The sequence below is a fragment of the Rhipicephalus sanguineus genome, chromosome 6 (genome assembly GCF_013339695.2).
Source record: "Rhipicephalus sanguineus isolate Rsan-2018 chromosome 6, BIME_Rsan_1.4, whole genome shotgun sequence".
Taxonomy (NCBI): domain Eukaryota; kingdom Metazoa; phylum Arthropoda; class Arachnida; order Ixodida; family Ixodidae; genus Rhipicephalus; species Rhipicephalus sanguineus.
In genome coordinates, this window is record NC_051181.1 from 158,044,683 (window position 1) to 158,072,395 (window position 27,713).

General features: G+C 42.4%; 1 protein-coding gene and 1 non-coding gene across 2 annotated transcripts; both read right to left on the reverse strand.

Annotated features, from left to right (window-relative positions):
* Positions 1-560: 560 nt before the first annotated feature.
* Trnay-gua (transfer RNA tyrosine (anticodon GUA)) lies at positions 561-650 on the reverse strand. Its single transcript is given in 2 exon segments — positions 561-596; positions 614-650. It is a non-coding gene; the product is annotated as a tRNA-Tyr (tRNA).
* Positions 651-3,633: 2,983 nt separating this feature from the next.
* LOC119396875 (PAX3- and PAX7-binding protein 1-like) lies at positions 3,634-27,713 on the reverse strand. Its single transcript, XM_037664230.2, is given in 20 exon segments — positions 3,634-3,762; positions 3,924-4,066; positions 6,065-6,211; positions 7,038-7,104; positions 7,165-7,241; positions 8,199-8,317; positions 9,192-9,321; positions 11,387-11,437; positions 11,439-11,587; positions 12,122-12,255; positions 12,916-13,003; positions 13,669-13,789; positions 15,639-15,828; positions 16,680-16,810; positions 18,038-18,129; positions 19,295-19,407; positions 20,240-20,351; positions 25,002-25,107; positions 25,795-25,988; positions 27,458-27,713. Coding segments are annotated over 20 exon segments (2,424 nt in total). The 5' UTR covers positions 27,657-27,713; the 3' UTR covers positions 3,634-3,701.

A 27,713-nucleotide genomic window follows, 5' to 3' on the forward strand; every position in this document is an offset into this window, starting at 1 on the left:
TTCGTGAAAATAACTGTTCACAGAGCTACTATTTCATTTCTATTCAAATATTTCAGCATGCACACAAAGGTAAACACAGCATGCAGAGTGGTTGAATGAACAGGAACACCAATTCTGTTCAAAGGAATTTTCCAGACCCAAACACTTTTTTTGCCTATATCGTGCGTAAAAAAAAAACTGCATGCACTAAAATGTGTGCATATGTGTTGGGGTAGTCCCAAACACTTTTTGGGGTAGACCCAAACACTTAAAAAAAAAAGACCACTAAAATGTGTGCATATGTGCTGAGGTAGTAGCCATACTGGATAAAAGTGGAGGAGGAGGGCTCTACACCCCCCCCCCCTGCCTTTTCATATTTAGAGGGTGACCTCTCCTATCCATTTTCTTTCACTACCTTCTCCTTCCCCACACGACGCTGCGCCGTGCTTCCTTACCTAATCTCAAACTCCATTTTCATGCATTGAAATAGTTACGTCTGGGGTGCCTATAAGCAAACGTTCAGTGAAATAGTTCGTCAAAAAAAAAAAAAAAAAACGTGTACGAAGAAAAAAAAAAAAGACTCCGTCGAGCCGGATTCGAACCAGCGACCTATGGATGTCCATAGTTCAAACTTCTACAGTCCACCGCTCTACCAACTGAGCTATCGACGGGACGGTGCTGACGGGGAATTTTTTTTCCCTATAAGAAGACTGAGAAGACTTATGGCTGTATTTTAGCACTTCGAGTATTTTTGGTGGTTGACATCAGTCGTGCAAGCAATGCATTGCAGAGCTAGGACTAGCTAGCCTTCAGTATCTTCAGAACACGCTTCAGACCTTTGGTTAATAAAAATGGCGCATGGAACAGTTGTTTCAAACGCCAACAAACGCATGCTACACTACTCCTCTGGCTATGCTTTAGGCAAATCTGTCTTAGATCAGTTCTTTGAAAGTGAAACGGTTATCCGAAACGGTAAGCGCTGCTAATTAACCCGCAAGGCCTTTATCGTTAACTCTCTGTTTAACTTCAGCTACCTACGATCGCGATCAAGGGCGATCCGGATCGGATTTCTTGATCGTGACCAACCTTACTAGACGTTCAGTTTACAAACTGCGCCGCGTCGCGCGGAACCGCCACCGATTCCGCTTTGACTGGCGCTGCAGTCGCATTGGGATCCCAGGCCCAGGCCCCCAGGCAGGCTCCCAGGGGCCCAGGGATCCCGCGCTGCACAGTTAGAAGGGACCATACAGTTAGCTGCAGTTAGCTCGAGTAGTACTCCGTGTATTCTCCGTTGGAACTGCTTGTGGCGGTTAACCTCCCGCCTTCTTTCTTCTGTTGCCATGACTGCTAATTCGATGAAGTGTTGTGTGTGCATCTAAGCCGACCAAGTAATGCCGACGTGTTGTGTGCCCGATTGTACGAGCGGGTACCGGAACGACGCAAGCCTGTCGGTCCGCCACTTCTTTTCCGCTCCTAGCTCTCTGCACGTATTTTAAAGTTTTATTGAGTAACTCGCATGCATTTCTATGCAAAGTTTCTACGGCAACACAAGACACGAGTGTGCAAGTGCAACCAACGCAGTTATAACCGTGTTGCCTTGTTACTTTTCTAATCTATGCTGAATCGCTAATGAGTACAGTGGCCACGATTTGCCCGCCGAATTAGCATGAAGCAGCATTTACGTTGCAAAGGGTGCTCACGAGCACGGAAGCCACGGCCCTTAGTTGCGACGCGCGTGGGTTTCTGTGCGAATCAGGTTCTCTGCGCTGGGGCCCCAACATGGCGGCCACCGTGAGTTTATCTCATTAGTGTGTGTCAGTGCAGAGGACAGCTAGTCGTTCGGTCCCCGCGTTCTTTAGTGCTCTCCCCGCTTTCTTTTGTTCGCCAGCCGCGCCAAGGGGGAACACAAAGGAACACGAGAGTTTTGGTGTGAAAGATGCTTGGAGGCACCAGCACTAATCTGATGGCGAGCCGTCACCGTTTCTTGCTCGGCGCGTTCGAGCGAAAGCTCATGGAGCGTCTCAACCCGTTGGTACCCCAAGATGTCGGCCACGGTGACATCAGTGCAAACTATGTATAGAAATAGAAATGCAAAATATTTTGTTCAAATGACGCGCGTTATAACCTTAGGCTAATTGCAAAAAAGCAGGGCATGCGGGAAAAGTAGCGAACAATGTTACTAAATTGTAGCGAAACCACGCACGCAATGCGAAACGCCTGATGTTCCGGGACCTTTGGACTCGAGACCATAGCATCCGCGCTCACGTTTTGAAGCAGCACGGAAAACGCCAGTGGCTAAGGTATGTTACAAGGTCGAAGTCTGGGTCAGTTGGTACATGACGCTGGGGCAAAACAAGAAGACGCCGGACAAGGGGTAGAAGCGACACACACAACGACTGGATATGTTAAGATAAGCTATGTTGCAGCGATGCACTTGAGGTTTTTCACACGGTTAAATGTACATAAACGTGCGCATTGGGCGCCCGAGCACAGCCTTGCGAGCCGCGAGGGTGGATCTCGATGGCATAGGCGTGCGCAGTGTTGCCGATCAGGGGGGGCAAAGGTTCATCGCAGCACCCCCCCCCCCACCCTACTAAGTCACTGTATGGGGCAGATTTTGCGCCCCCCCCCTGTGCGCACGCCTATGCTCGATGGAACGCTCCCGCCACCTGTCGGCCAAACGGAAAACGGAGACACAAGCGAAGCACGACGCCGGTGGAGAGTTTGTAAACTGAACCTAGTCTAGTAACGTTGAATCGCGACCAACATTGATCCCCGACACACTCACACAAATCCGGATCAAGTTTGGCGCAGATGTCAGCCAAATCGCGATCGATCTTGATCCCGGCTGGTCCCGATCTCGACTTAAGCGGCTGCGTCGCGAGTTGACGTGCTTTCTTGTCCCTTGTTTCTTTGCCTTGCGTTGCGTTGTTAGCATTTAGCCCAACTTTACATTATATTGAGGTAAAATAAATGTCAATTTGCCACCAGCGGGAGTAACATCCTCAATCTTAAGCTCCCAAAATTGTCACGTTCCAACCACGTATTGAATCGACGATTTGCACCGTCACATAAACAAATATATGCACTGCTTGCCATTATGGTGCAGTGCTAGTTCAGAAGCTCAACACAATATCACGGAAGTCCAATTTGATGGATTGACCACTGCCGAAACACGGATGAATTTCGTCTGAACCACTAGTAAGTGCTTGGAGGAGGAGGAAGCCAATTTATGGTGCTCCTCACGCACAAAGCATCATGCAGAGTGAATAACAGCCTTTGCTGTTGCAGCCCATTCGGTAAGTAGAATCCAAAAAGCAAAAACAAAGCGTAAAATAAGAATCCAGGCTACCACACAAGTCAAGTGCAAAAATGTCATTTCATTTATCTTGCACTACTGCAGGCCAACATGAACCAAGCAGGAGTGGTACAGCATGGAAATAATTTACAACAATACTTGCACAACAAATAATACAACAGTGTTGCTAAGACGATATTCAACACAAAAAATGAAGATGAAGGACTTGGTCAATTATCAGCTTCATAAACAAGTGCGGCTAGACAGTTCCACTGGTGTTGTGTATAGTAGTATCAAGACAAAACTGGGAAAATTATAATGAAGGAAAAAAGCTGACAAATTATGATACACATTATATAGCACTCCCACATTGCTACAATAATGTTGCAATGCCAAGGTGTGTCTTTTATTTCCAACATGTTTCTCATGATTTGGTCTTGTCTGTAAGTGAGGCCAGTAGCTTTCCAACTTCTTCTAGAGCATCTCTGGAGAAAAAAAAAAAAAGAGGATTACTCATGTGGCACTGGCCCTCCATGGTACCACCCATGTATACAAGGAATGCTTCTTTGCAAAATCTCTCAAACAAACTGGTACCCTACAGTCACACCTAACAATTTCTTGTTAGGAACACTTGTCATGCATATACCTGGCATGCATATCTGGTCCCAGGTTAGAGGAACCAGAGAGGCCCTCAAGGTGTTGCAGGTAGAGTCGCAGAAAGCGTGTTAACAACTCCAGCTGTGGAAGCTGGCTCCCTCGCAACCACGATGTTGGCAATGTTGACACCAGCTGCGTAAACATGCAACACAATCAGAGCCAATGGATGCACTTCAAAGGCTGCCAATACCTTTTTGTTTAACCGTAACTGAAAGACTAGAAGACAGCATGACGTCATGCAAGCAGCCTTTTGAAACGCAACCTTCCATGAAATACAAAAAACGGCAGGAAGTGGAAGATGGAAGCTGCGATGAAAAAATCCGTAAACAGGGGGTGGGTGCTCAAGCCAACGTTTTGACAAGTGGACTTGTCTTCTTCAAGGCTGGAACTGATTTCCTTAGCTATCGTGTGTATATGCTTCGTGTCCTCTCCAAAAGAGGGGAGAAGGGGTGGGGAGGGGGGGGGGAAGAGGCCACCGCGACGACCGGGTGAGTCATAAGGAACGCGGAAAAAAAAAGAAAAAAAAGCGGGGGGGGGGGGGGGGGGGAGGGTGTACGTTTCACTGAATGATTGTCAATGGAAGCACGTGGCATTTTAACAATAGTACGTTCGAAATGCCTAGAAGAAGGGATTAACTCATTCGTTTTCGTTGTGTATGTACCATACCGAATAGATTCAAGAGCCCCCTTAGAAACGTTAATGCCTGCTGGCTGGAGTGAACTTGTGAATAAGGTATGACTGTATATTTTCTGTCTCTTGGGGACCGGAAGTTTGACTGAAGTATGTAAAGTTTGAGATCTTCGAAGTTGTGACCTGCTACATTAAAATGCTGTGCCACTGCTTTGGGTAACTTTTTCGCTGTGTCCGCGCGATGCCCGTTTAATCTAACATTAATAGGTTGTCCCGTTTCGCCAATGTACCGTTTTTGACAATATGAACATTCGATCATGTAGATAATTATCTACATGATCGAATTATATACATGATTTACTCGAATCTAACGCGCACCTTTTTTCCGGAAAAACGAGTCCAAAAATCGCATGCGCGTTAGAATCGAGTACCGAAAAAAAAAAAGAAACTCGGTTATCGTATTGCCATCGACATTTCAAAATGGCCGCCTCCTACGCACCTTGGCCATTTCTTCAGTTCGTACGTGTGCCGAGGAGATTGTCATCCCGTTCTGCGTTCGCATCGACGGTATGGAAGTGCCGACTCCAAATACTCGACGAGTGTACCACGATGCCGCATTTAAAAGAATTGTTATTACATGTGCAGAGAGACGGACGGAAATCGGGCCGCATCGCGATCGTTCGGATATAGTTCGTTCAGAGTTCCCGAAACGTGCGTGCGAGACTGGCACAAACAGAAGCAGAAGATTTTTTACAGCAAAGCTTCACGAAAAGGTTTCAGTGGACCAAAGCAGGGCCGGTTTCCTGAAATCGAAGAGTGTTGACAGCGACAAGGAGTTGTCCGACAGCGACGAGGGCTGATCCATTACGCGACTCGTATCGCCTCCGTAGTGGTGACAGTTTTAGCGGCAAGGCCCGCCTTTTGATTTTGTGTTTTACTTTTTTGAAACTTCAGTTCTTTAAAACCCAAATACTTGTTCTTCTGAATGTGCGAAGTTTGACTCCTACGGACTTTTTTTGTTCTTTTCTCTCATGAAAAATGGGTGCGCGTTACAATCGATGTATTACTTTTTTTTTTTTTTTGGTCGCGGAAAACGGGTGCGCGTTACAATCGAGGGCGCGGTAGAATCGAGTAAATACGGTACACACGATAGCTAAGGAAATCAGTTCCAGCCTTGAAGAAGACAAGTCCACTTGTCGAAACGTTGGCTCGAGCACCCACCCCCTGTTTACGGATTTTTTCATCGAACCTTCCATGAAGCCATTCCTTTCGCTCTTTCTCCCATCTACCCATAAGTCAAACCAACACACGATCAACGAATCATGCTTGCACTGGTGGACTTGGCCCAGTACACTTTGTTCCCAGTATATTTTATTTAATGTGTACTTCCTTAAGTGCAAAAAATATCAAACAACTTTTACAAAATACCATGAGGATATGTTCCATGGCCAAATAAATAAAATGAGCCTTAGAATGGCTGTGGGAAGGTGAGCCACTCACGCGAGTGCATTTTTCAACTGTGTCCCTTTGAGAGAGGCCAGCCTGCAGGGCCACAATGAGGTAACGGTTCAGGAGGCTGCACAGGGAGAGCTCCTTGAGAGGCTCTTCAGCCAGCAGACCTTGCCAGCTGAGCACATTCTTCATAAGCTGAAACACACATTGAACATTCATCTGAGTTTTACGCTGTCATGGTGAGCCAGTGGTTACGGTACTCAGCTGCCAACTCGAAAGACACAGGTTCGATCCAGGCGTGGCAATTGACGGCATCTCTTGTAGCCTTAGTCAATAGCGGATGTTAACCCTTTCACGACCGAAAGAAAAGAAGAAAAACGTGCCAAAATTACCAAAAATGTTTTTTGCTCACTTTGTAGAGCTTTTTTTTTCTGAATAAAACGGTACTATTATTTCAACGAAATAATGTTTCTTTATTTCTCTAATTGCGTAAAATGATACCGCATGCGTGGTATCCGAGACAGCAATGCAATGAAAGCCGAGACACAGCAGGAAGAGGAGGAATAAACTCTATTGAAAAAACATGGACAAGTGGGACCATCTAGCGTCGAAAAATACAACTACAGCGGGTACAGTCGTCGTCGGTTCCACGTGGGACCAATTTTTGTTGATGACGTGTATAGTTGTCAACGGTCATTTTGTCAGAAAATCCCATGACTATACTCGTCAACGGTCGCAAAAGGGTAAATTACATAAACCAAACTAATCAGTGAGTTTCACCTCTTTACATTGGTCATTGTTAGCCAGCTAACTATGGTACTGAGTGCAGTTTAAGAACTACAGCTTCATCTTCTATAGAGTTTGCTTTTTCCCCCAGTGAGCACAACTTTCGAACGGTGGTCAGCTAACTAGCTAGCTGGCCACCATGGCTGGTGCCCACACTGATGTCACTAGTGTGCATTTATGCAAGTTCTGTCTTGAAAAGTTGAAAGGTTGTTCACCTTTCGCTCTCAATACACACCTTAAGGCAGGACCAGAATTGGCGGTGAAAAAAGGCTGCAGGCGCCCCCGACCTGTTTTCCAAAACCCTACAAAGATGGCAGAATGTGTGAGGTCACAACAAAGACAAGACCAGCAGGGTAACTCACTCTTTGGGGTATAGGGGAATGTAGACATCTTCATCTAGAGCTCGGCTAATGCGTGCAGCCACCTTGGCCATGAAATTCTGCAAGTTGGACCAGAAAAAAACAAGTTCTTTGGCATCGTGAGGAAGAGGAATCAAGTTACATACTACCTTTGCGTTTTTATACTTTTAAAAATAAACTGCGATATCTTCGACAGGATCTGCAAAACATGATTTTATACGCGGGACGAATTCCGAACTTCGGCACCTCGAATCGAATCGCAGTACTGTGCATGCAGTAAGTCCCCACTTTAACTAAATATTTGTTACATCTGTGCAAAAAAAATTCAGGGGTCCTTTATGCATTCGCCAAAGACGACTCAAAGGCAAAGGCCATCATCACCATCATGATCATCATCAGGGCTTGAGTAAGCACTCTGATTTTTCTACAGCGCACCTCATTTTCAAGGCCAGCGTTATTGTTGACACTGTGGCTGATAATGAAGACGATGAATAGCTCAGCCCTTAGTAATGGGTTGGCAGCTTTCAACCACCCACTTGTTACGCAATTCACTTGGTGAGACACCTGGTGCGATTGTATGCTTCTGCAATGCAATATTACATCTGTTAATGTGACTCCTTGCCCGACATGACTGTAGAGGGTCTTTTTCCAAAGTAGTTTCAAGCACTGGCGTGGCTATGTGGTAGAATACTTGACTGCCATGCAGAATACCTGTGTTCGCTTCCGGCTGGAACACCGATATTTATTGATATGATAGAATAAAAGCAGGACACCGACCATGATACGGAAAAAGACGTTTCGGCTCCCCTGATGGGAGCCTTGTTCACAATGAAAATGAGGACGAGTCACAATGAAACGAGGACCGATATTTATTATATGATTTTTATTAAGGTCATGCAAGTTTTTGTACCACGCAGTGCATTTTTGAAGGCCAGCTTCTGATGAAGTACTTAAGGCTTTCACCTGAATAAAAAAAAACACAGTGACACGTACCTACATGCATGCACATGAAAAAAGCAACAGAAAGTAAGGCAGACCTGTAAGTGCCGACTCTGGGCATTGACAGTTGGATAATCCTCAACCAGTTTTTTGGCTGTCCGCACCAGGTTCAGCGTCTGGGTGCTGGACATCGGGTCCCAGACCTTTTCTGCTAGTGCTGCGCACAACGTACTATATTTACAACTCCATCTTTCACTTCCAACTTCAGAAGAGACAGCAATTACCTCTGCTTCATTATGTAAAATTTCACACAGCCCTCAATTATACCGTAAGCAACATTATAAAACAAATCAGGTAGCCTCGTTCTTTGCAGTACAAAACATGCATCAAGATTAAAAATGTGTGTGTTTTATTAAAGTGCAACATGAGACAACAAAGTGACAGCTGTAAGATATACGTGTCGTCACTGTGCTATCTTTTCTTTCTTTCTACTTGTCTTGCCGCTTGTAGCACTTGCATGCATTTATCTTCCCACCTTGTATCAGGCCTAGAAAAGGTTTTTCTTTCACTTTCTTTACAGACCTTCGTTGGAAGAGTGAGCTGCCCGGAAAGTGACAGCCTATTAAAAGTTTAAGAGCTCAGTGCTACTGATAGAGATGACTTAGCGAGACACATACAAGCTGTTAAATGCAATGATCTCAGTATAGTCAAAAGGGCTGTGAAAGAGGACTTCCAGAGCAAGCTCAACACAAGCATTATGTGCAATGAAAACTTAGTTATAAATTTGCTTATTTGCTTCTTGTTTCTTTTCTATTGAGCATACAGTCTTATGTCACATGTACACTAACTACATAAGAGCCAATCCGACTGCATGCCCTTTTCATTCATTCATTCATTCATTCATTCATTCATTCATTCATTCATTCAATCAGTTTTATCATCACATAACATGTTAATTACAAGGCATAAAATATACAGACGATTGTCTGTATATATTATGCCTTGTAATTAATATGTTGTGATTAACATGTCACTCCAAGTATGCTCACTTGTCACTAAAAAGTTGCTTCACATGAAGAGAGCTGACAGACCAGCCATCTTTGGCAAGAGGACACGCTCCACAATGCGGGGCAGGAGGCACAGGTCAGGGTCATCAGGTGTGTCTTCGCCGTAGAACAGGAGTGCGTCATACCACCCACAGCTCTCGGGACTCTCAGGTTTCTGCACAGATATTGCCCCACCGTTTGATGAATGCAGGCAGACAGAAGGTGTGGAAGAACTTAAAGGACATAATTCCTGCTGGGCAAAATTGACAGAAAAGTGCAATATGGTAGCGGCTACGGCAACACAAAAAGAATGGACTCTAATCATTCAATCAAATGGTGCTGCTCGTGATTGTCTCTTCATTCATAGAACAGAATAAATGTTTAAATGGTTCTAAACCAATCACCACAATTCCGAATTGCGCTAGCTACCTCTCATTCACTTGCTAAAGATAAGCTCATCATGCTGGGACCTACAGTGCCTCCAATACAATATCAACCTGATAGCACGAATGTGCCTTGTGCAGAAGCTGGAGCTTGGAACTTTGGGAAACTAGAGAAATGGAAGTTTAGGTAGAGTGCAACTCACTAGATGACACAATGCAGTGCAGCAGACTCTTAAAAAACCAGAAACAAAAATATGGGCACTACAATACAAGCAATAAAGGGCAGGTTCCTTTTTTTTACATGAAGTTATGGTTCACTGCTACTTTTCCCAATCTATATATAATGCGTAACCTCCATCTTTTACGTTATCAAAAACAAGACAATAATACATCTCCTATCTAAGTTTTGAGTGCACATACTGAAACTCTATATATTTAAGCATAACTTTGATCTGGCAGAGAGCAACCCTTGCTCTACTAAAAATTTTCTTTACTGCTCTGTGTTTTTGGGCGACCCAGCAGGCCCGCGAGGCGGCGGAGAGGCAATACCTCGACGTCCCCACGTGGGAGGCCTAGGCCCAGCCAAACAAATTGCTGGTCTCAATAAAAGTTTATTCCTCCTCCTGCTCTGTGTTTTACCTTTTTACCTTGTAAAACATAAAGAAATTTGGAGATAAAGGCAATGCACTCAGAAAACTAAACTGTCTCACAGTGAAACAGAATGAATCGACACCAAGCTGCATAGAACAATCAGGTTGCAGAAACACATGACAAGCTGCACCTTTGTTATCTTTAAACCAAGACTTCGGTTTCTTTAAGTTTTACTTACAAGGCTATTCCATGTCAAAGGCACTGGACACCGAGATCAGATATCTTTGATTTCTTTCTAAAAAATTTGTATCACTCTTGTTATTGTAAGTGCTTCCAGAAAGTACTTTCAGCTGCAAAATTTTGTTTAGTTAATTTTCTGTGGTTACCTACTTTTGATTCCACTGTATCTCAATGACCACTTTGGAGAAACTTATAGGAAAGCTTTATGATCGTCATTAAATCCTGACCGAAGTGAACGCCAATTAAAGCAAACATTGGTTACACATTTCACCTCTATAAGAATAGACCACCATGGCAGGGAATCAGAACCATCACTTTTCAATCAATGGCAGAAGGTAGACTCACGTAGGATTGAGCCATTGCTGTAAATATTCAATTTCTTAAAGGGGGGCTGCTTTAGAAGCCCATTTCTTTAATTTTGAGTGGACCTTTATAAAACTTTCACAGCTTATGCATATTTATGTGCCGATTTAGAATATGCAGTTATTTTTCTTGTGCAACATGCAGTTTCTAAAATATCAATTGTTTCATATGTCTTATTCGGAGAAAGATTTTTTTTCTGAACTGTGGGAGTTACAAAGCAAATTAGCATGCGCAATAATCTGGAATGAAAATTGTATGCAGTAAAACAAGAATGGAGACTAAGCCAATTTGAATAGAAGTTATGTTATGTGAACTTTGGCGAGAAAAATCCTTGCTTGACATCGACGGACTCGCATATGTTCACCTTTCTGCTCAAATGGGTTTAGAATATCCATTCTTGTTTAACTGCATACAGTTCTCATTCCAAATCATTGTTATAAGTTGATTTGCTTTGCAATTCTCGCAGTTTAGAAGAAAATCTGGCTCCGAACAATACAAGGTGCATTTGGCAGCTTAAAAACTACATATTTTATTAGAAAAATAATTGCATCTTTGGAATCGGCACGTAAAATATACATACTGAAAGTTTCATGAAAATCTGCACAGAAACACCTCTGTTCCTTCTCAGTGAACAACATGAAAGCACATCGTAAGAAGCCCCACCTCAATGGGATTCCAAGCGACCATCTGAAGCCGCACAAAGGGCACCAGCAGCCTTGACCAAGCACAAGGGAATGTAGGCCTGCTCGTACGATTCACCAAATTCCCGCTTCCAGCGCTCAAACTTCTGCTTCAGGGCGGCCACGCTGCTGAACTGCTCAGTTACATCTTCGAAGACATGCCTTGCATCATCCAGGATGAGCTCTGCAATCCCAGACGCACTGCTTAGATGCTGCGAGGAGACTGATAACTGATAGGCACAATGGTAAGTTGGGTGAGCTGGTGCATATTCATTTCTTGAAGAAAACAGCGTGCAGGAAATGAGTACAAAAGAGAGGAAGGACACACAGTGTTGCCTCACAACTGAGCGATTATTGGGAAAAAAAAACATGACTGTGAAACATGAACTCGTGCATTTCATTTCTTCTACATCAGGCCCTTTCACACCTCAACACTTATATAGTCCTGTTTGTTTTTTCACTGTTTCATCGTTTGCACTATTTCACCATAAAGCTTTGCACTTCAAGAAAAGTTCACCTTGGTCAGGGAGCTTTTATTTAACTACAAAGCTTTCTTTCACAGAAATCTGCATGGGTATCCATTGTAGCTTTGTGCAACAAACAAGTGGACGACAATTTTTCCTTTCTTAAAAATGAATGTTGACCCATTCGCCCACGTTGCACTTCTGCAGGAAAAAATGAAATCGGTTTGTATTGCCCCTAGCACAAATGAACATACCTCGCTCCTTGTCAAAGGACAGCCTGTCAGCATCGGGCTGCTCATCGTCGGTGGACATGCTATCGTGATGCACCAAGTTCCGTGGCTGTGCTAAGCCTTGATGCTGGGCCTCACGAGCCTTGCGTCTGCGCACTCTACAAACAACACATCAGGTTACCTTGGCACTGTGACAATCATTTCTTGATCTTGGTGCTCGACCATTCATTAACTATGTCAACTGAAGCAATTACATTCCGCAGAAGGAAACATGGATTAAATGTGTGCGATGAGACCACGCTAACATGTGAGGTCGACATTGAGCAAACTGGGTGATATGCGAACAACCGTGCACGGGTTCATCAGCAAATGATAAGAAATAATGATTAACTGGCTAATTTGCCAGCCAACTGTGCTGCCTGCAAGCGTGCATATTAGGGCTTATGGTAGTACTATAGCACATTTGGAATAATGTATCTGCCTGTGGAAGTGACTATTCAATGCTATTGCTATTTGCTGCTGCTGACCCTTCCTGGGATCGTCCAGTTGGTCTTTGACGTGTTTATGTGACAGTCTTTTCAATCGTCTGTCTGTGCAAGCATAGTGCATTGTTGCATCGATTCTGTTTCAATGTAGTCGCTAATATCAGCCGATAACTTGTACATGTCCTGTTCACATACCTTTGTGCAGTGTGTGTTTCTGCTCAGCTGATCAGGTAACAGAAACACACCAACTGGGCCATGAAATATGACCTTAAGAGTGAATGCACTAGCAATAACAGCACATTCTTGTCAAATACAATCCCAATGAAAGCCTACCTGCGGCCTTCTCGTTCGGCTGCCCGCCAACTTCGCTGCTGGCTGCCTCGATTATTAGCCTCCACAGGCTGTCCCCGCATTGCCTTCACTGAGGAAAGAAAAAAAAAAAAGCCACAGACTTGACTGACTCATCAGACAACAGAATTATGGACAGTGCAAAAACAGAACGCACAAAAGATGCACAGGACAGAGCTAGCGCTCAGCATGAACATTATACGAAGAAAAAGTGCACATGTTAATGCTGTTCAATATTGCGCTGTTTGACAAGATGTACCAACCAGCCCAAATGAACATGCTGCTGACGTCAAATGACTCTTCTGTTTCCGTCACTGAATCACTGCATTAAATGCTACAGGCCCATTGTTAGATTTAGGTGCACATAAAAGAACCCCAGATGGTCAAAATTTGCGGAGCCCTCCGCTATGACATCCCTCATAATCATATCGTGGTTTTGGTATGTAAAGCCCCATCAATTGCATTATTATTATTTGAATCACTGCACACAGCAAGCTCACATAGAAATACTATATTTCTAGTCATCATGGCAGGTGCAGACTGGGCAGGCATCGTAAATATGCAAGAGACTATGTCTATATATCCTAGTGCAAACACCGCTTAATAATATCGAGTTGTAAGCCTAGGGTGCAAGGTTGTCCATAAATCTTTTGCCTTATCTATCACATATATACATGCAACACAAGAGAATGAGAGAGAGACAGAGATAAGTAACAACAGATTTTAATACATCACCACCTGCAATGTTGCATTCTTCAGCCTGGTCTTTGATGTCCTGGTGCCTGCGCTGTACAAGCTTCTCACTACGCTGACAAAGCAAAGACATCATGCGCCCCTCCAAGGCCAGGATCACGGGTGTCTGCAACATGTAACAGAGGACCACAATATGTCTATACAATGAACTCACTTCTGTGTACTTCACCAACTAATCATTTTATAAGAGGAGAACCACATAACAGATATTTACGACATAAGTCAACCCGAGAGACCTACATTAAACCAGTTCATATTTAGTAAAACATAATTTAAAAGCTCTATCACTAAATTTCTTTGACTGGAAAAGAAGAATTTTTACAGAGAGAAAGAAGCTCAACCAATGTTTCCTTGCCAAAACCTCACTGCTGGTACACCAGAATGCCACCGATTTCAGAATCATCTCTGATAGCTTGACCTATCTAGCATAGAAACATTTTTTTCAAAAATTGACTACCAGTCCTCCTTTCAGGTCCAAATATTATAATGCAAGAAAAATATTTATGTACTGAATTTGAGTAACAAACCTAAATAAAATTCCCACTAAACTTTTTTGCCAAAGGATCACAGAGTTTCCTCATAAACTCATTTTGTTGAAGCAGCATACAGTTCTTCCAACTTTTCAATTCACAAAAATAATGCCGTGCTGAAACTGTGCATAAAATTCTAGGCTTGTGTGAATAGTAAATTTTAGGTTCGAAGCAAATAGTGGCTTGGTCGAATAATTTCAAATTGAATTCGAATGGTATATCGCATATTATAAAGAAAAATGAGCATATTTGTCATCATCCAACTAACATGCACAATATTTTTTTAAACTGAAGCAAGGCATGTGCAAGTGTCATTCTTTTTGGTTCAAAGAGAAGTGGAAGGAACCTTGAATAGTAGCAGGATTTTACTTTCGGTAGACTGCAAGTGATAACCTATAAAATATGTTACATTTTAAAATTTACTCTACTTAGAGCATATATGTCTGTTTAACGAGCATTTTAAACTTAAAAAATGATTAATTGATGTGAGGCTAATATGTTCATTTAACATTGAAGTGGGGTTTCGCTGCAGGGCGCATTGCCCCTGGATAGGTGTATTCACTGTACAGCATCCCTCCACTGCAGTCAAACCACCTTTACAGGAGGTTGCATGCGGTTTATAACTCAAACCTCGATATAACGAACATGGATATAACGATTTATCGGTTATAACGAATTAATTGAAAAATAGTCTTGTCATAGATAGTGTTACAAATAATCGTTTATAACAAATTTTCGGATATAACGAGGTTATTTTCGGGGCAGATGTGACTTTGTTATAATAAGGTTTGAGTGTATATGTCCATTCGTTCCATTTCGAATACTTCGAAATTTAGAATAATTTCAATTCGTATCAAAGTGAATCGTCCGATTATTTGAAGTGCTTGAATATTTGCACATGCCTATAAAATTCTATCAGTCCTTCACTAAGAATACAATTTTCATTGAACCATAATAACTTGGACTGGCTTGTACAATTATACCAAAGGGGAACAAAAATAGCAGGCCTCTAAAATAGTACAAAAATACACAAGATCTTCCCTCACTGTGCAACTGTTCCAACAGTCTTACTTGTTTTCTTTGCGTACTTGTTAAACTAAATGTCGGTGGACAGCAACAAAAGCAGTATCATTGGTAAACACTTGTTGCGATGACTACATTCAGGAAAGTCAAACTTGTGCAGAAATAACTTTCCTAAATCAAGCAACATTTGAGATGAGTATTGCACACCCATATCCTGGTTTTCCCACAGAAAACAAGGAACAGACTCTTATAGACAGTAGCAGCAGATTTTCCTCAAGATACAGGTATTGTAAGAAACTTTCTGCTGTGGACAGCATAGTAATTCCGTAACACTACTTGTCCATGCTACCTCTATGTCGGTGGGTCTCACAGCATGAATGAATGCAATAGGTATCCACACACCTTGGCATCGAGGCATTCAATGAGATCAGCAGCATATGACTGCATCTCCTGGAAGAAGCGGAAGTTTGTTTCCAACTTAGGCTGCTCCTGACGCAGCTGTGTGGTAGTCTCCGCCGACACCTCCAGGTCGGTGAGCGCCTGTGTTTTCTGCCGTCGATGCAGGGCCAGCATTTCACGCACTGTGGCGAGCCTGGAAGTGCAACCACATGCTTTCAATAACATTGCCAATCCCTCTTCAAAATAACTGTGGTTTATTCTATAAGTTCACCAACGAATTAATAAACTAAAGAGCTTACAAGTCACAGCAAATGCTAGACATATTGACAGTGACAACTGCAACCTCACAGCAACCCTTATGAATTTTGAAAAAAAAAAAAAGCTTGTGAAAGTTCAGATAGCAGGCATGTAATTATTCTGTGCCTGCCTTGACGTACTTGTTGCAGATTATTGCGCTCAATAGCAATAATACACTACACCTATCGCTGCACGTACTGCATAAAGAAAGAACACACCCTTCTCATAATATCATAAGTGCAAATGTGAAGCTTCATGAGATTATGAGAGTCAAATTACTCAAACACTTGACTCATAAGCACTACGTAACAGCACACTTTGCATAAAATGTTAGAGCAAATTGTAGCAGAAAGCCTTGGCAATTCTCACAAAGTAACTCATTGCTCACGAAAGCAGCATGGGCATGTTGGTACAATAACAGAGATCTAACACAAAATCAGGACACGGACAGAAGAGACGAAACAATGCAAGCGCTTGTGTTCTCTCGCCTTGTCTGTTTCCGAAATATCGCGCTGACCTTTCTCATATTTGCATCCTATGTTTTCAGGAAATCACTCACATCTCATACTTTTCTTCATCTGTTATATGCCTTTTAATCCACACTCGAAAGGCCCTAAGGAAGTGTGAGCAGTTATTAATAAATAAAGAAAGAAAGCAATATAAGGTGACATCAGAATGCTTGCACTTTCCCTTGCCCACTTTGTTGTTTTGTGCACAAGAAATCTGATTTCCAAGAGAGTCCCTGACCGATCCGTGACGCGCTCAAGCACAGCCTGAGAGCTGAGGTTTTGCCTGTCCTGGATTGACACAGCAGGGGGCTGCTCTGTGAAGTATGCTGGCACCACACATTGTTCCTCTGGCGTTGGGACTGCTGCAACCTGCATACGCGCATGTTAGCATTTTAGCACACTGTTAGATACAACATCATGACACAGCATCAAGCTACAGTCAACCTTTGTTGTAACAGAGCCATCAGGAAAAGCCATCAGGAACCTCGTTATAATCAACGCTTCATTAAGAGTGAAATAGCTACATAAAAGTTGCACAGTTAAAATGTGAGAACACAGAAAACTTTGAATCAAGCAGTATTCTGAACAACAATATTTAGTCAAAAGGAGGGTTGCTAAAATAACTGTGATTTGAAATTTGCCAATCACAAATGAAATGTTGAATCTGTCTTTTTTTGCGCTTCATCAGCATACAGGATGCAGTATGTCTTTTCCTTTTATGTTGCTGTGTCAGTGCACATGGGCATAGGCGTGAGCAGGGTTCACCATCAGGGGGAGCGAAGGTTCATCGCAGCGCCCCCCCCCCCTACTAAGTTAATGTACGAGGCAGATTTTGCCCCCCCCCCTAGGCGACTAGGGGGCTCAATGTATGGGGCAGATTTTGCGCCTCCCCCACTCTTCGATGACTAGGTGGGGCGTCCACCCCCCCTGCCCCCCCTCCCCGTGTGCATGCCTATGCACATGGGCATTTTGTATTGAAGAAAAGCAAGAGGTAGTACGGTTATTCTGCCTTCCTATGGTGGCTACATTCCCGTCACAGTGGTCTAGTAGTTATGGCGCTCGACTGCTGACCCGAAGGTCGCGGGATTGAATCCCGGCAGCGGCGGCTGCATTTTCGATGGGGGCGAAAATGTTTGAGGCCTGTGTACTTAGATTTAGGTGCACATTAAAGAACCCCAGGTGGTCTAAATTTCCAGAGCCCTCTACTACGGCGTCTCTCATAATCATATCCTGGTTTTGGGACGTTAAACCCCAGATATTATTATTATTATGGTGGCTACATTACTTTGACACCAACCACTAAGTAAGCTCATCAGCCAATGCACAGTGCTAATGAAAAGGCTAGTGGTTTAAATGATACCCTGCATGAAAGAACCTAAGCAAACCAGAGATTGTGGTGGTGTTAGTGCAGACAGCTGTTCTCGCTTTGCCACAATTTATCATTTCTCTTCTTCCTTTTTTTTTTTACAAGTGGAACTGAAGACAAAGGCTAGCAGTATATGCGATGTATGGTGTGTGCTGATGTGGGGCACCTTTCCTTTGCGTTAGATGCTGCCGGTTTATACCTCAGCTAGCAAGTACATATCCACAACTTACCGGTGCAGTGCTGACACCCTTCTTCATCTGCTCCTGCTCCCAGCGCTCCAACTCAGCAACATCCTCGCGGGCCACCTCATCACCACTTTGCTCTGCACAGATGACATTAGTCAACACAGTTTTGCCAGCCTCATAATAGCACTACTCTGGCATAAGAAAGCCTACCGATATAAGAGGAGTAACATTTTTTTTTTTTTTTTCATTTCAACAAGAAGGTTAAGTTCCATTTCAACTCTGGAGCAAAAGCCAATATGTACTTCCGAAAATTCCAGATCATGTTAACTGCATAACTTAAGATTAACAGCAGCAAAACAGGTTATGTTCATTTGTAATATAACTTGACAGTGCTCCTAAGCTGTGAGAAAATATTAAAATAAAGGTACAAATGTTGTTCTTCAACATGTATTTAATTACAAAATTATCTCACTGTGCAAGTACACCTTGAAAGCAACATGTGACAAGAGGTACAACATTTATATTGCACCTACTTCTGTTCAGATACTATGCAATCAAAAGCAACAGCACAGCAAGGAAGTGCTCCATATTGGTTTTTATATATAATCCTTCATCACAAAAGAATTGTGTATTTGACTAACATCAATTACTAACATGCCAGCAACCCCATTTGAAACACTGAAAACTGCCTTGGTGGCACTGCCACTTGTAAAATTGCAATCAGTCTGTGTGAAATTACAAGTGAAGTAGCATGATTGAGCCACAAGGGTAGCCAATACAAGGATGAAAGGCTTCCAAAAAGGTGGCCAATATAAACTGAAAATCATACTTTTTACCTTTCAGTGAAAAAAAATCATAATGTTCTGGTTCGGATCCTACGAGCAAAAATCATGCTTCTTTTTCTCTTATCGGCTCCAAATACAGTTTCATACACTAAACGTGAAAGCATTCAAGTAATATCTTCCCACCTCCACCTTTTTTGTTTGTTTGTTGAATCATATCTGCTAACAAATGCCATTATCGTGCTTCCCAGAATAATGACAGTGGAATCAACACAATGATGTAAACCATTTGTGGCCACTACAGAGAGGCAAACGCAGAGTAGAAGCACGAGGACAAGCGGAAAGGCGGCACACGCCTTTTATTCGGCTCCTAAGCCTTCCCAAGCCCATGCACTCACATTCCTTGCATCACAAAACATATACAGTTCAGATGCATTCACATGCCAATGTAGACATACCAAGTAACATAATGGCGGCACACCCAAAAGGCAACAAGCAACCAAGATGCACACACACTGACCTTCCTGTGCTTGAATCAGAGCCTCCCTGGCACGTTGCTTCTCTAGGGCAGCTGTGTTCACAGTGAAGTTGATGCGGCCCTCCTCATCTTCACTCTGGTCTTCGTCTTCACCACTGCAGAATGCCAGGATTTACCACACCTTATAAAATCACAATCAGAATGATGCTCTGTGACTAGGCAGAGCAAGCTTTACAACTGCAAACCGTGGCTGTCAAAAAACTATACTTACTAAGTTTAGTGACTAAGAATCATTACGTAATGTTTCCTTGTTGTATAGGCACCACATAATAAAACTTGCAATGTGAGAGCACTGCTATTCACAGTAGTCCTGAACTGATTTCTTTAAGATTATAGTTTCCATAAAATGAAGGCAAAAATCCCCTAAACCCTAGAACAGAGCACTGGCATATGTGGGGCCACGCTACACGATGTACTGTAACATTTGTGTCTACGAATTAATTTTGGAGTCAGTACCCAAAATGTGGATGTGTTGCGATACACCGGTTCATCCCATTCCTGTGACTGCTGTAACTGTGACACACAAGTGCAGCCTGAAAAAAACAACTGTGTGCAGCACTCTTGTTTTTATTTATAAGCATGATCATGATAACTGCAGAAAATCTTATTCTGTCAAAATTTTCTGAAATGACATCACTATAATGCCAGGAGATGTGACACTTCCAGACCAGCTAGAAGTACTGTTAAATGATTTTATTAATGCACCCAAAGCCTTACGCAACCCTCTAAGTGCCATCCTTATATTTGCAAGACGTATGTGGTAAAGTTTCGACAATTTCAAAAGTATGTGCCAGTACTCCTTCGAAGACTTGCTGTTTTCTGTATTTTGTGAAATCGTCCAGATTCAAATGCAAATGTGCCACTGCTTAGGAGAGCACAGATAATCCTCGCAGGGCTTCTCAAAACTATGGCAACGCATTGGCTCACCGTCCTTTCTGATCCTCTGGCTGCTCCACAGGAATAAAGTCGCCCATCTCACGTGCCATCTGCCTTCTCTTCTTCAAAGCATAAATAGTAGCCGCATCAGGAATTACACCACCTGTACCAGGAGTGGCAGCAATCAGGTTTTATCCATAATCCACAAGTATTGCAACAAACAATGCACATTATGACGTCATCGAAGAATAATCAATGCCCTTTACACGAGAAACTCGACAGGACCAACGAAACATCATTCAGCATAACTTAGCATAACTAATTACTAGAGCTGTGCGAATAGCAAAATTTCGGGTGCAAAGCGAATTCGAATATTGAGGTGCGAGTGCGAATCGAATCGAATATTTTTCGAATATTTCTATAATGTTTTTCTAATACTTCGGAGCGAAATTGCAGAAAAAAAGTTAGAGAGGATTCCTACACATATTCTTATGAGATAGCAACATGAAAGCGTTTCTTTTCGCCAGGTTGAAGCACTGGCGGGGTGGTGTTTCATAGTTGTCTTATCAAGAATGAGCCAATGTAGAGGCCGAATTCTATTTATGTACATGATTTGGTGCAACCAAAGTGTTGCCGACAACACTTTACACGTGATAGGCAAAGATGCCCATTTCCTCAGCCTCTCCTCTTTCAACTTCTGTGGAAGCCCAACTGATGTGGCGATCAAGGGTGTGCTCCCTTCAAGTCCGGAGTTCCAAATCTGCCTCGTAGACGTCGATATATAAGAACATCTGAAATTTTGGATGCTAAAAGCTTCGGCGTCCAATTTTTCGGACTTCCTGCCCAAATTTCAGGACCAAAAATGCATTAATTTAGCCCCCAACTCTGCCACATCCTTCATCTCCATGGTGGAACCAGCGTTTTCTTGAGGTAATACATTTGCGACCGTAGCGGAGCTTAAAAGACAGCTTTGCCGCAATACGAGGGTGTGATGAGGTGAAGCATATTGAAAAATCTAGGGACCACTTCTAATCGGACGTTGACTGTGTCTTGGCAAAGTTCGACCGTAAGGGAGCGTGAAAGGCAGCTTTGCCGCAATACCGGGGTGTAATGAGGTGAAGCATATTGAAAATCTAGGGACCACCGGACGTTGTCTCTTGGCAGTTCGACTGTAACGGAGCTTGAAAAGCAGCTTTGCCGCAGTACCGGGGTGTGATGAGGTGAAGCATATTGAAATTCTAGGGATTACTTCCAATCGGACGTTGACTGTCTCTTGGCAAAGTTCGACCGTAACGGTACGTGAAAGGCAGCTTTGCCGCAATACGAGAGTGTAATGAGGTGAAGCCTATTGAAAATTTGAAGGGGTCACTTTCAATCGGACGTTGACTGTATTTGTTTTTGGGAAGTTCGAATAGTTCGAATAGTTCGAATAGTAAAATTCCAGTGCGAATCGAATCGAATAGCAAACACTATTCGAAAAATATTCGAAATTTCGAATATTCGCACACCCCTACTAATTACTCCAACCAGTTCACTAGAGCCCACCCAAATTTTCCTGCTTTCATTCATCACAATGTGCAAAATGAAATTCAATTTCCTGACAACCTTGTTCTCATGCTGCTTCCATCTTTTAAGAATGAAAAAAAAGAAAGTAATTTTAAAGGCTCGTTTCATTTGTTAGACAGAACGTCAATAACAACAGACAATCAAGCCAAAAAAAGTAATAGGGGATGTTATTCGTAGTAATTATAATATAAATGTGAAGAAATAAATTAAAGTGGACGAAAAGACAACTTGCCGCTGGCAGGGACCGAACCAGCAACCTTCAAATAACGTGTCCAATGCTCTACCAATTGAGCTACAGAGGCGGTCGTCCTCTCATACACCTTATTGGGTATATCTGTGCATTTTAAACCTGGGAGTGTTATTCGAAGGTTGCAGGTTTGGCCCTGCCGGTGGCAAGTTGTCTTTTCATCCACTTAAATTTCTGCACATTTATATCATAATTACGACAAATAACATCCCTATACTTTCCTTGGCTTGATTGTCTGTTAGTTCTCATTAATGTTTCATCTTATAAGATCACTATAGGGTGACAATGTCTAATGAAAAACAAGGATATTTAAATGCTGCATCTCATTGTCTAGGACTAAATTATTCCTTTTGGTTAGTGGCACTAGGCAATAACTATGATACAATGTGGTTTCATTCAAGATATTAAGATAAAGAAAAGATACATAGTAGAATCCTGGTAACTGAAAATTGCTAAACCAAACAACAACCTGCAATTTGGTTGGTGTTGTATTGGGGTAATGAAATAATACTTTCGTTAACCAGAATCTTCGTATCTCCCTATAAAGAAAACCGCTGGCAACACTGAAACGACCATTCAGGAAGCATAACTGGCAGCACAAGCCCTAAAGGGTTGTTTTTCAAGAAATAATTCGGATCTGAAAATCTCCTACTGGCTCTTTTCTATGGAAGATGCTATCCTTAAAAAACGGTTGCAAGAACTTAAGCAAGAAAGAATACCGTAATTTCTTGCATATAACCTGCCCCTGCATACAACATGCACCCTTCACTACAAACAATGGGAAAATAAAGATGCGTAAAAAAAAGCATGTATTGACTTGAAGCTGCCCTTCTTGCATTACCATGAAGCCATGCGGTGAAGACAACTTGCACACCAAATTTCATGAATAATCTGCACCCCGACTTTAGCTTCAAATTTCCTGCATATTTTTGGCGGGTTATACGCAAAAAAATATGGTAATTAAATTATCAGTCCACGGAATGTACAATCACCGAATTTTGCATCGAATGTCCATTGTTAGACAGAATCTACTTTTTGATGCTCAACCTTTCTGAACACAAAGTTTAAAAGTTGCATGACATACAGTTAGTGCACCCTTACACATTTTTCTGAGCTAACAAAACTCCTCTTAAACAAAAATATTCTCCTTGTCCTTTCAGGTACCATTTAACGAGATTATAGAGTAGTGAAAGCTGATTTGTAGTGTTCAAATAACTAGCAGCATGATGAAAGTTGAACACCAAGTAATCAATTTCAGCCGTGAGCAACAGCGACTATAATCAATAACACTGGACATGTTCAGTAACAGGGACTTGAAATGACACTTTCAGTCATGTACACTGTGCAAAGTCACAGACCACCCAAGGTAATCCGCATGTACAGCTATACCACACAAATTTAAAAGCTTAAGGGTAAGGCAAAACCTGAAAAAAAAAAAAACTTTTTTTTTTTGCAATTTGGGAAGGGTGTCCCTTTGTGCATATTTTCCCACATTCGTGCTTTTCTTAAAAAGTATTTTGTTGTGGCTGAAAACCAGTTTTTCCCAAAACAGGTGATGAGTAAACACGCATCCCCGGACAAGCCCCTCGTATGTGCTCTGTACTTATGGTCCATTTCTCTAAAAAAAATTTTGTGCACGAAAGCAAAAATGCTTGTCTGGAGTCAGCTGTGTGCAAGAAATTGTCGGGTAACATCTAAAGCAGTCCAAAGATGCTGTGCACCTTTTTATTCGTACTTGTTTTTCGGAGCGCGTCTGTTCGAACACTTTCATCTCCTAGCTTCATTACATCTTGTGTCTGTTGTGCCTGTCGATAAGTTGAGAAGCTGAGGGCAAAGAAGGTCTTAAGTAAGTGTAAATTTCGTGGCAATCAATTCAGTTCTCTTGTAAATGCGCATAAATGCGCATTTACAAGAGAACTGTATTGCATACAAGAACTGTATACAAGAGAACTGTTCAGCACCTCAGTACGTCGCCGGCATAAATGCCGGCGACTTTCGAGGCGAATCATTTTCAGCGTCCTTCAAGGCGAATCGCGTGCAGGGTGACAACGGGTATGCTTTAATAGACATGAATATTATTTGTGATGCAATTAGACCAAACTGTACATGCAAACTGTGCGGTGCAAGTGACAAGCTAATGCGAATTGCGTCGCGGAGTCTTTGCTGTCTTTGTTTAGGCTACAGAGTATTTAGGATTGTGACAATGGACGTTGTTCTTTCATTTAATGATGGCAGTATCGCAACAGCCAAAATTCTGAAATAATTAGGATTGAAGCCTGGCCAAAATAGAGTCAGTTTGCTGGAAAAAGTTGACCACAATCGATGATACATGGCGGATAGACCTGCACGACAGCTCACAAAAGAAGCAAGCAAGCAAGACGACAGGCTCGAAAGTGAAAAATTGACTTTGGCAATGATTACCCAGCTTGTAGCTACTAAATGAAATAGCTGAACGGTGTTTGTGGCAAAATATGTTCACTTTTCAGCTGAAATAGCTGTTTTCAGCTGTTTTCGAACAAAACCATGCTTTTTATTACTTAGGTACCATTATTTCCTATGCATTCCAAGATATTTTGTTGCATTCTGCATACAACTACTGTACCAGAATTGAAGTTATGCACTTTACAGTTTGTGTGTTAGAAATTTTCAAAGATGCAAGTTAACTCAAAATTTAGGCCCTAGTGGTAAAAATTAACCAAAATTCTAATATGTTAGTGAAATTTTAATAAATCTGGTAGAGTTAAAAAGAGCAGAAAATTTTGATGAAAATGATATATATGTATTATGTGGATATCCCTTTTAGTCACTGAGAAAATGGTACCTCAAAATGGTCAAAAATGCATGGAACGTATAGGGCTTACCCTGTGCCCTTATTAAGGTTGTAGATAATTCTTAACACAATGAATTTTTACAAGTGTCTTTTTAACACGAATACATTGCAAGCAACATAAGTAAAACAGGGCATTAAAAGAGAATACATGATACAGAAGGAAGCCATACTTTGGATAACATTTCTTAGACGCCGATACTGAGGGCCCTCTCCCTCATCTTCTTCTTCGCTCTCCGATCCCTTGATTTCTTCAGAGTTGAGGATCTTGAATGTGTTCTACATCATGGCAAGAAAATAATAGTGATTAGTGCAGTGAAGTATCCACATATAATAATTGTCTGCAAAGTGCACATTATTATTTTTAGCAGTATGCACACTGTGTCCTAGAAGCAATTTTTTTTAACAGCATTTAGTCGCTACAGTATCTACTAATAAACACACAAGTATTTACTCTGCATTGGCTGACATTTGTAATGCCTTGTTTAGAAAAGACACAAAAACTTTTTCTGCACCAAATCACATGTGAGAATGCACTTTGAAATTCTTGATGTCGCACTGACATTCCAGCTCTGAGGTTTCATCAACACATCAAATAAGGGAGAGCTAGCCTCTCTTTTCTCCAGTAATAACCTGTCAAATAAAGTAAAACGGAGTTTTGAAAGAATACTTTAACAAGTTAGGCTCATTCAGTGTTGCTCTTAGCTTTTCTTAAAACAACTAACATTGGGGTCATGGGCTACCTCAGCTGCTCTTAGCAAACAATTCAAGGTAGGCTGGCATTCAGATACAATTTATGTATTCGTGTTACGAATGTTTGCATTCAAGCTGTGTTTATAGTATACCTCAGCACTGTATCCCAGCAATCATTTTCTGAAGCTACAGAGCCCCTAAGAACAATTATAACACTTGGTAAAGATTTATCGCATTGGTGATCCATGCCAAAGTAATTTCTGACAGACTTACCTTAATCTTAATTTCTAGCTCATCGCTAAAAGGCCGCACTGAGGGCTTTTCAGGAAGTGCAGAGGGTAGGGGCTCGGGCTCTGGCTTGACTTCCACCTTCGTTGCCTCACGAAGCTTCTTCTTACGGTCACGCTCCAACTGCTTGGCCAGTCGTCGGCTGTACGTCGACTTCCGCACCTTGAACACCTCCGTCTCTGTGAGCATGAATAAGACTCACTTGTAAGTTTCAGCTGAAAAGCACTAAGAACCTAATATGTGCGCCCTCTGAACTCAACAATGTCAAGCCTGCTCATAAAAGTTTTAACTGCTACCATGAACAAAGTCAACATGACTTTCAAGATTTCCAGCTACGCAAATTACCATGTCTCAAAGGTAACAATGCGTGGACTAAAGACTTGGTTAGGATAAACGTGCCTGTTTGCATGACTTGCCTGTAAAGCAGTGCTATCGTGCAACTGCTTCATCAATGTCATGTAGGTTTCAATCACAGTGATTAGTATGGAACATTGTAGCAAAATGTTCTTAAGCAGCATCACCATAGAAGTCATAAATATTGGCACTGTGGAATGTACAGTCTTTTCTTACGTCCTGCTTCTCATGCTGTTTCCCCAGCATGATAAATATGGGCAACTTCACACATCCCAGGTGGTTGTCTTAGATTTCACCTCATTTTGACCATGGTACATACTGTAACAATATCCCATAATTGTGTTTGGTGCCGCAAGCATGGACAAAGGCAGATAACAATGCTGTGTTGCCTCGTCCATACCCTCTACTTAAATTTAGCAGCGTTGATGTGAAGGAGGCTGCAATGGTCTCTCGCTTGAGCTCATGCTTTCAGTTCTCCATGAAGTATTTTCAGAGCCAGCATGGTCAACTGTTGCCATGCCTTTAACCATGAAGTGTTAAATGAAGGAAGTGTGAAGTCCGAAGAGAAATCTCATCTCCAACTAGGACTAAGTAGTGCTGCATTCGTTAAATCCGGTGTAGATGACAAAAAAAGAGAAGGCAACAGGTCGTGTCGTCCTTGCTTTCTGTGCTGACTTAAAGGTAGGCATCCCTTACACCTCGTCCAACTTTTTAATTTAAGCAATACTGCTGTATTAGTAGCAGCAGTATTGAGAGCAGCGTTTAAGCACTTATTCTTGGCATGACAGGAAAATCCAAGATAACCTTCAAGTTAGTATCCCAGCAATACGATTTTCGCACACATTAAAGTGACATATATTGTTTTTAAAACAGAGCATTCCTGTGTCGTAGACATTCAACAGGTGCGTTACAAGACACGTCCTACAGAATGTGACTGAATGGACCCAAACATGCTGACGAAGGATTCGTCGATCGACAGCGATGATATCTCAACAGCTTATGACACCTATCATTAGCTACGGTCGTCCAATCAGTTGAGCGTCGAGTATAAAAAGGTAAGGACAAAAAAAAAAGTAAGCAATTGGTGGTTTCTGCGGACGAACGGATCAGGGGTGCGTGACTCCTAGTCTGACAACCAAATCGCAAACCGTCATCGCCGTCACTGCCGTTTTCGGTAGCCTCAACGTAAATGCCACATGTGCGCGAGGGGTGGTAGTACTCTAAAAGCTGAATCTGAACAGTTGAAGCTACCTGAAAGTTCTTGTTTTTGTGGGCTCGAAAGTTTTATACTCACCCTCTTCGTCGTCATCACCGAAACTAAGCAGAGACGCCGGCGCCTTGGAGTCATCTGCCTCTACCACCGGCGCTGCTGGTGTCTCCACCCGAGGCGGCGACTTTTCCACTGGGACATTTGTCACCTCTGCTTCGTCTTCAGTGTCGCTGTGCTGCAGTCTCTGCCGAAATTTTCTGTTCGGTTTTCTAAACAGAGACATTACGTTGCTTGTGCGACTTGCCGCCGCTTGCGAGCATGAAGGCTCGGAAAACGATGA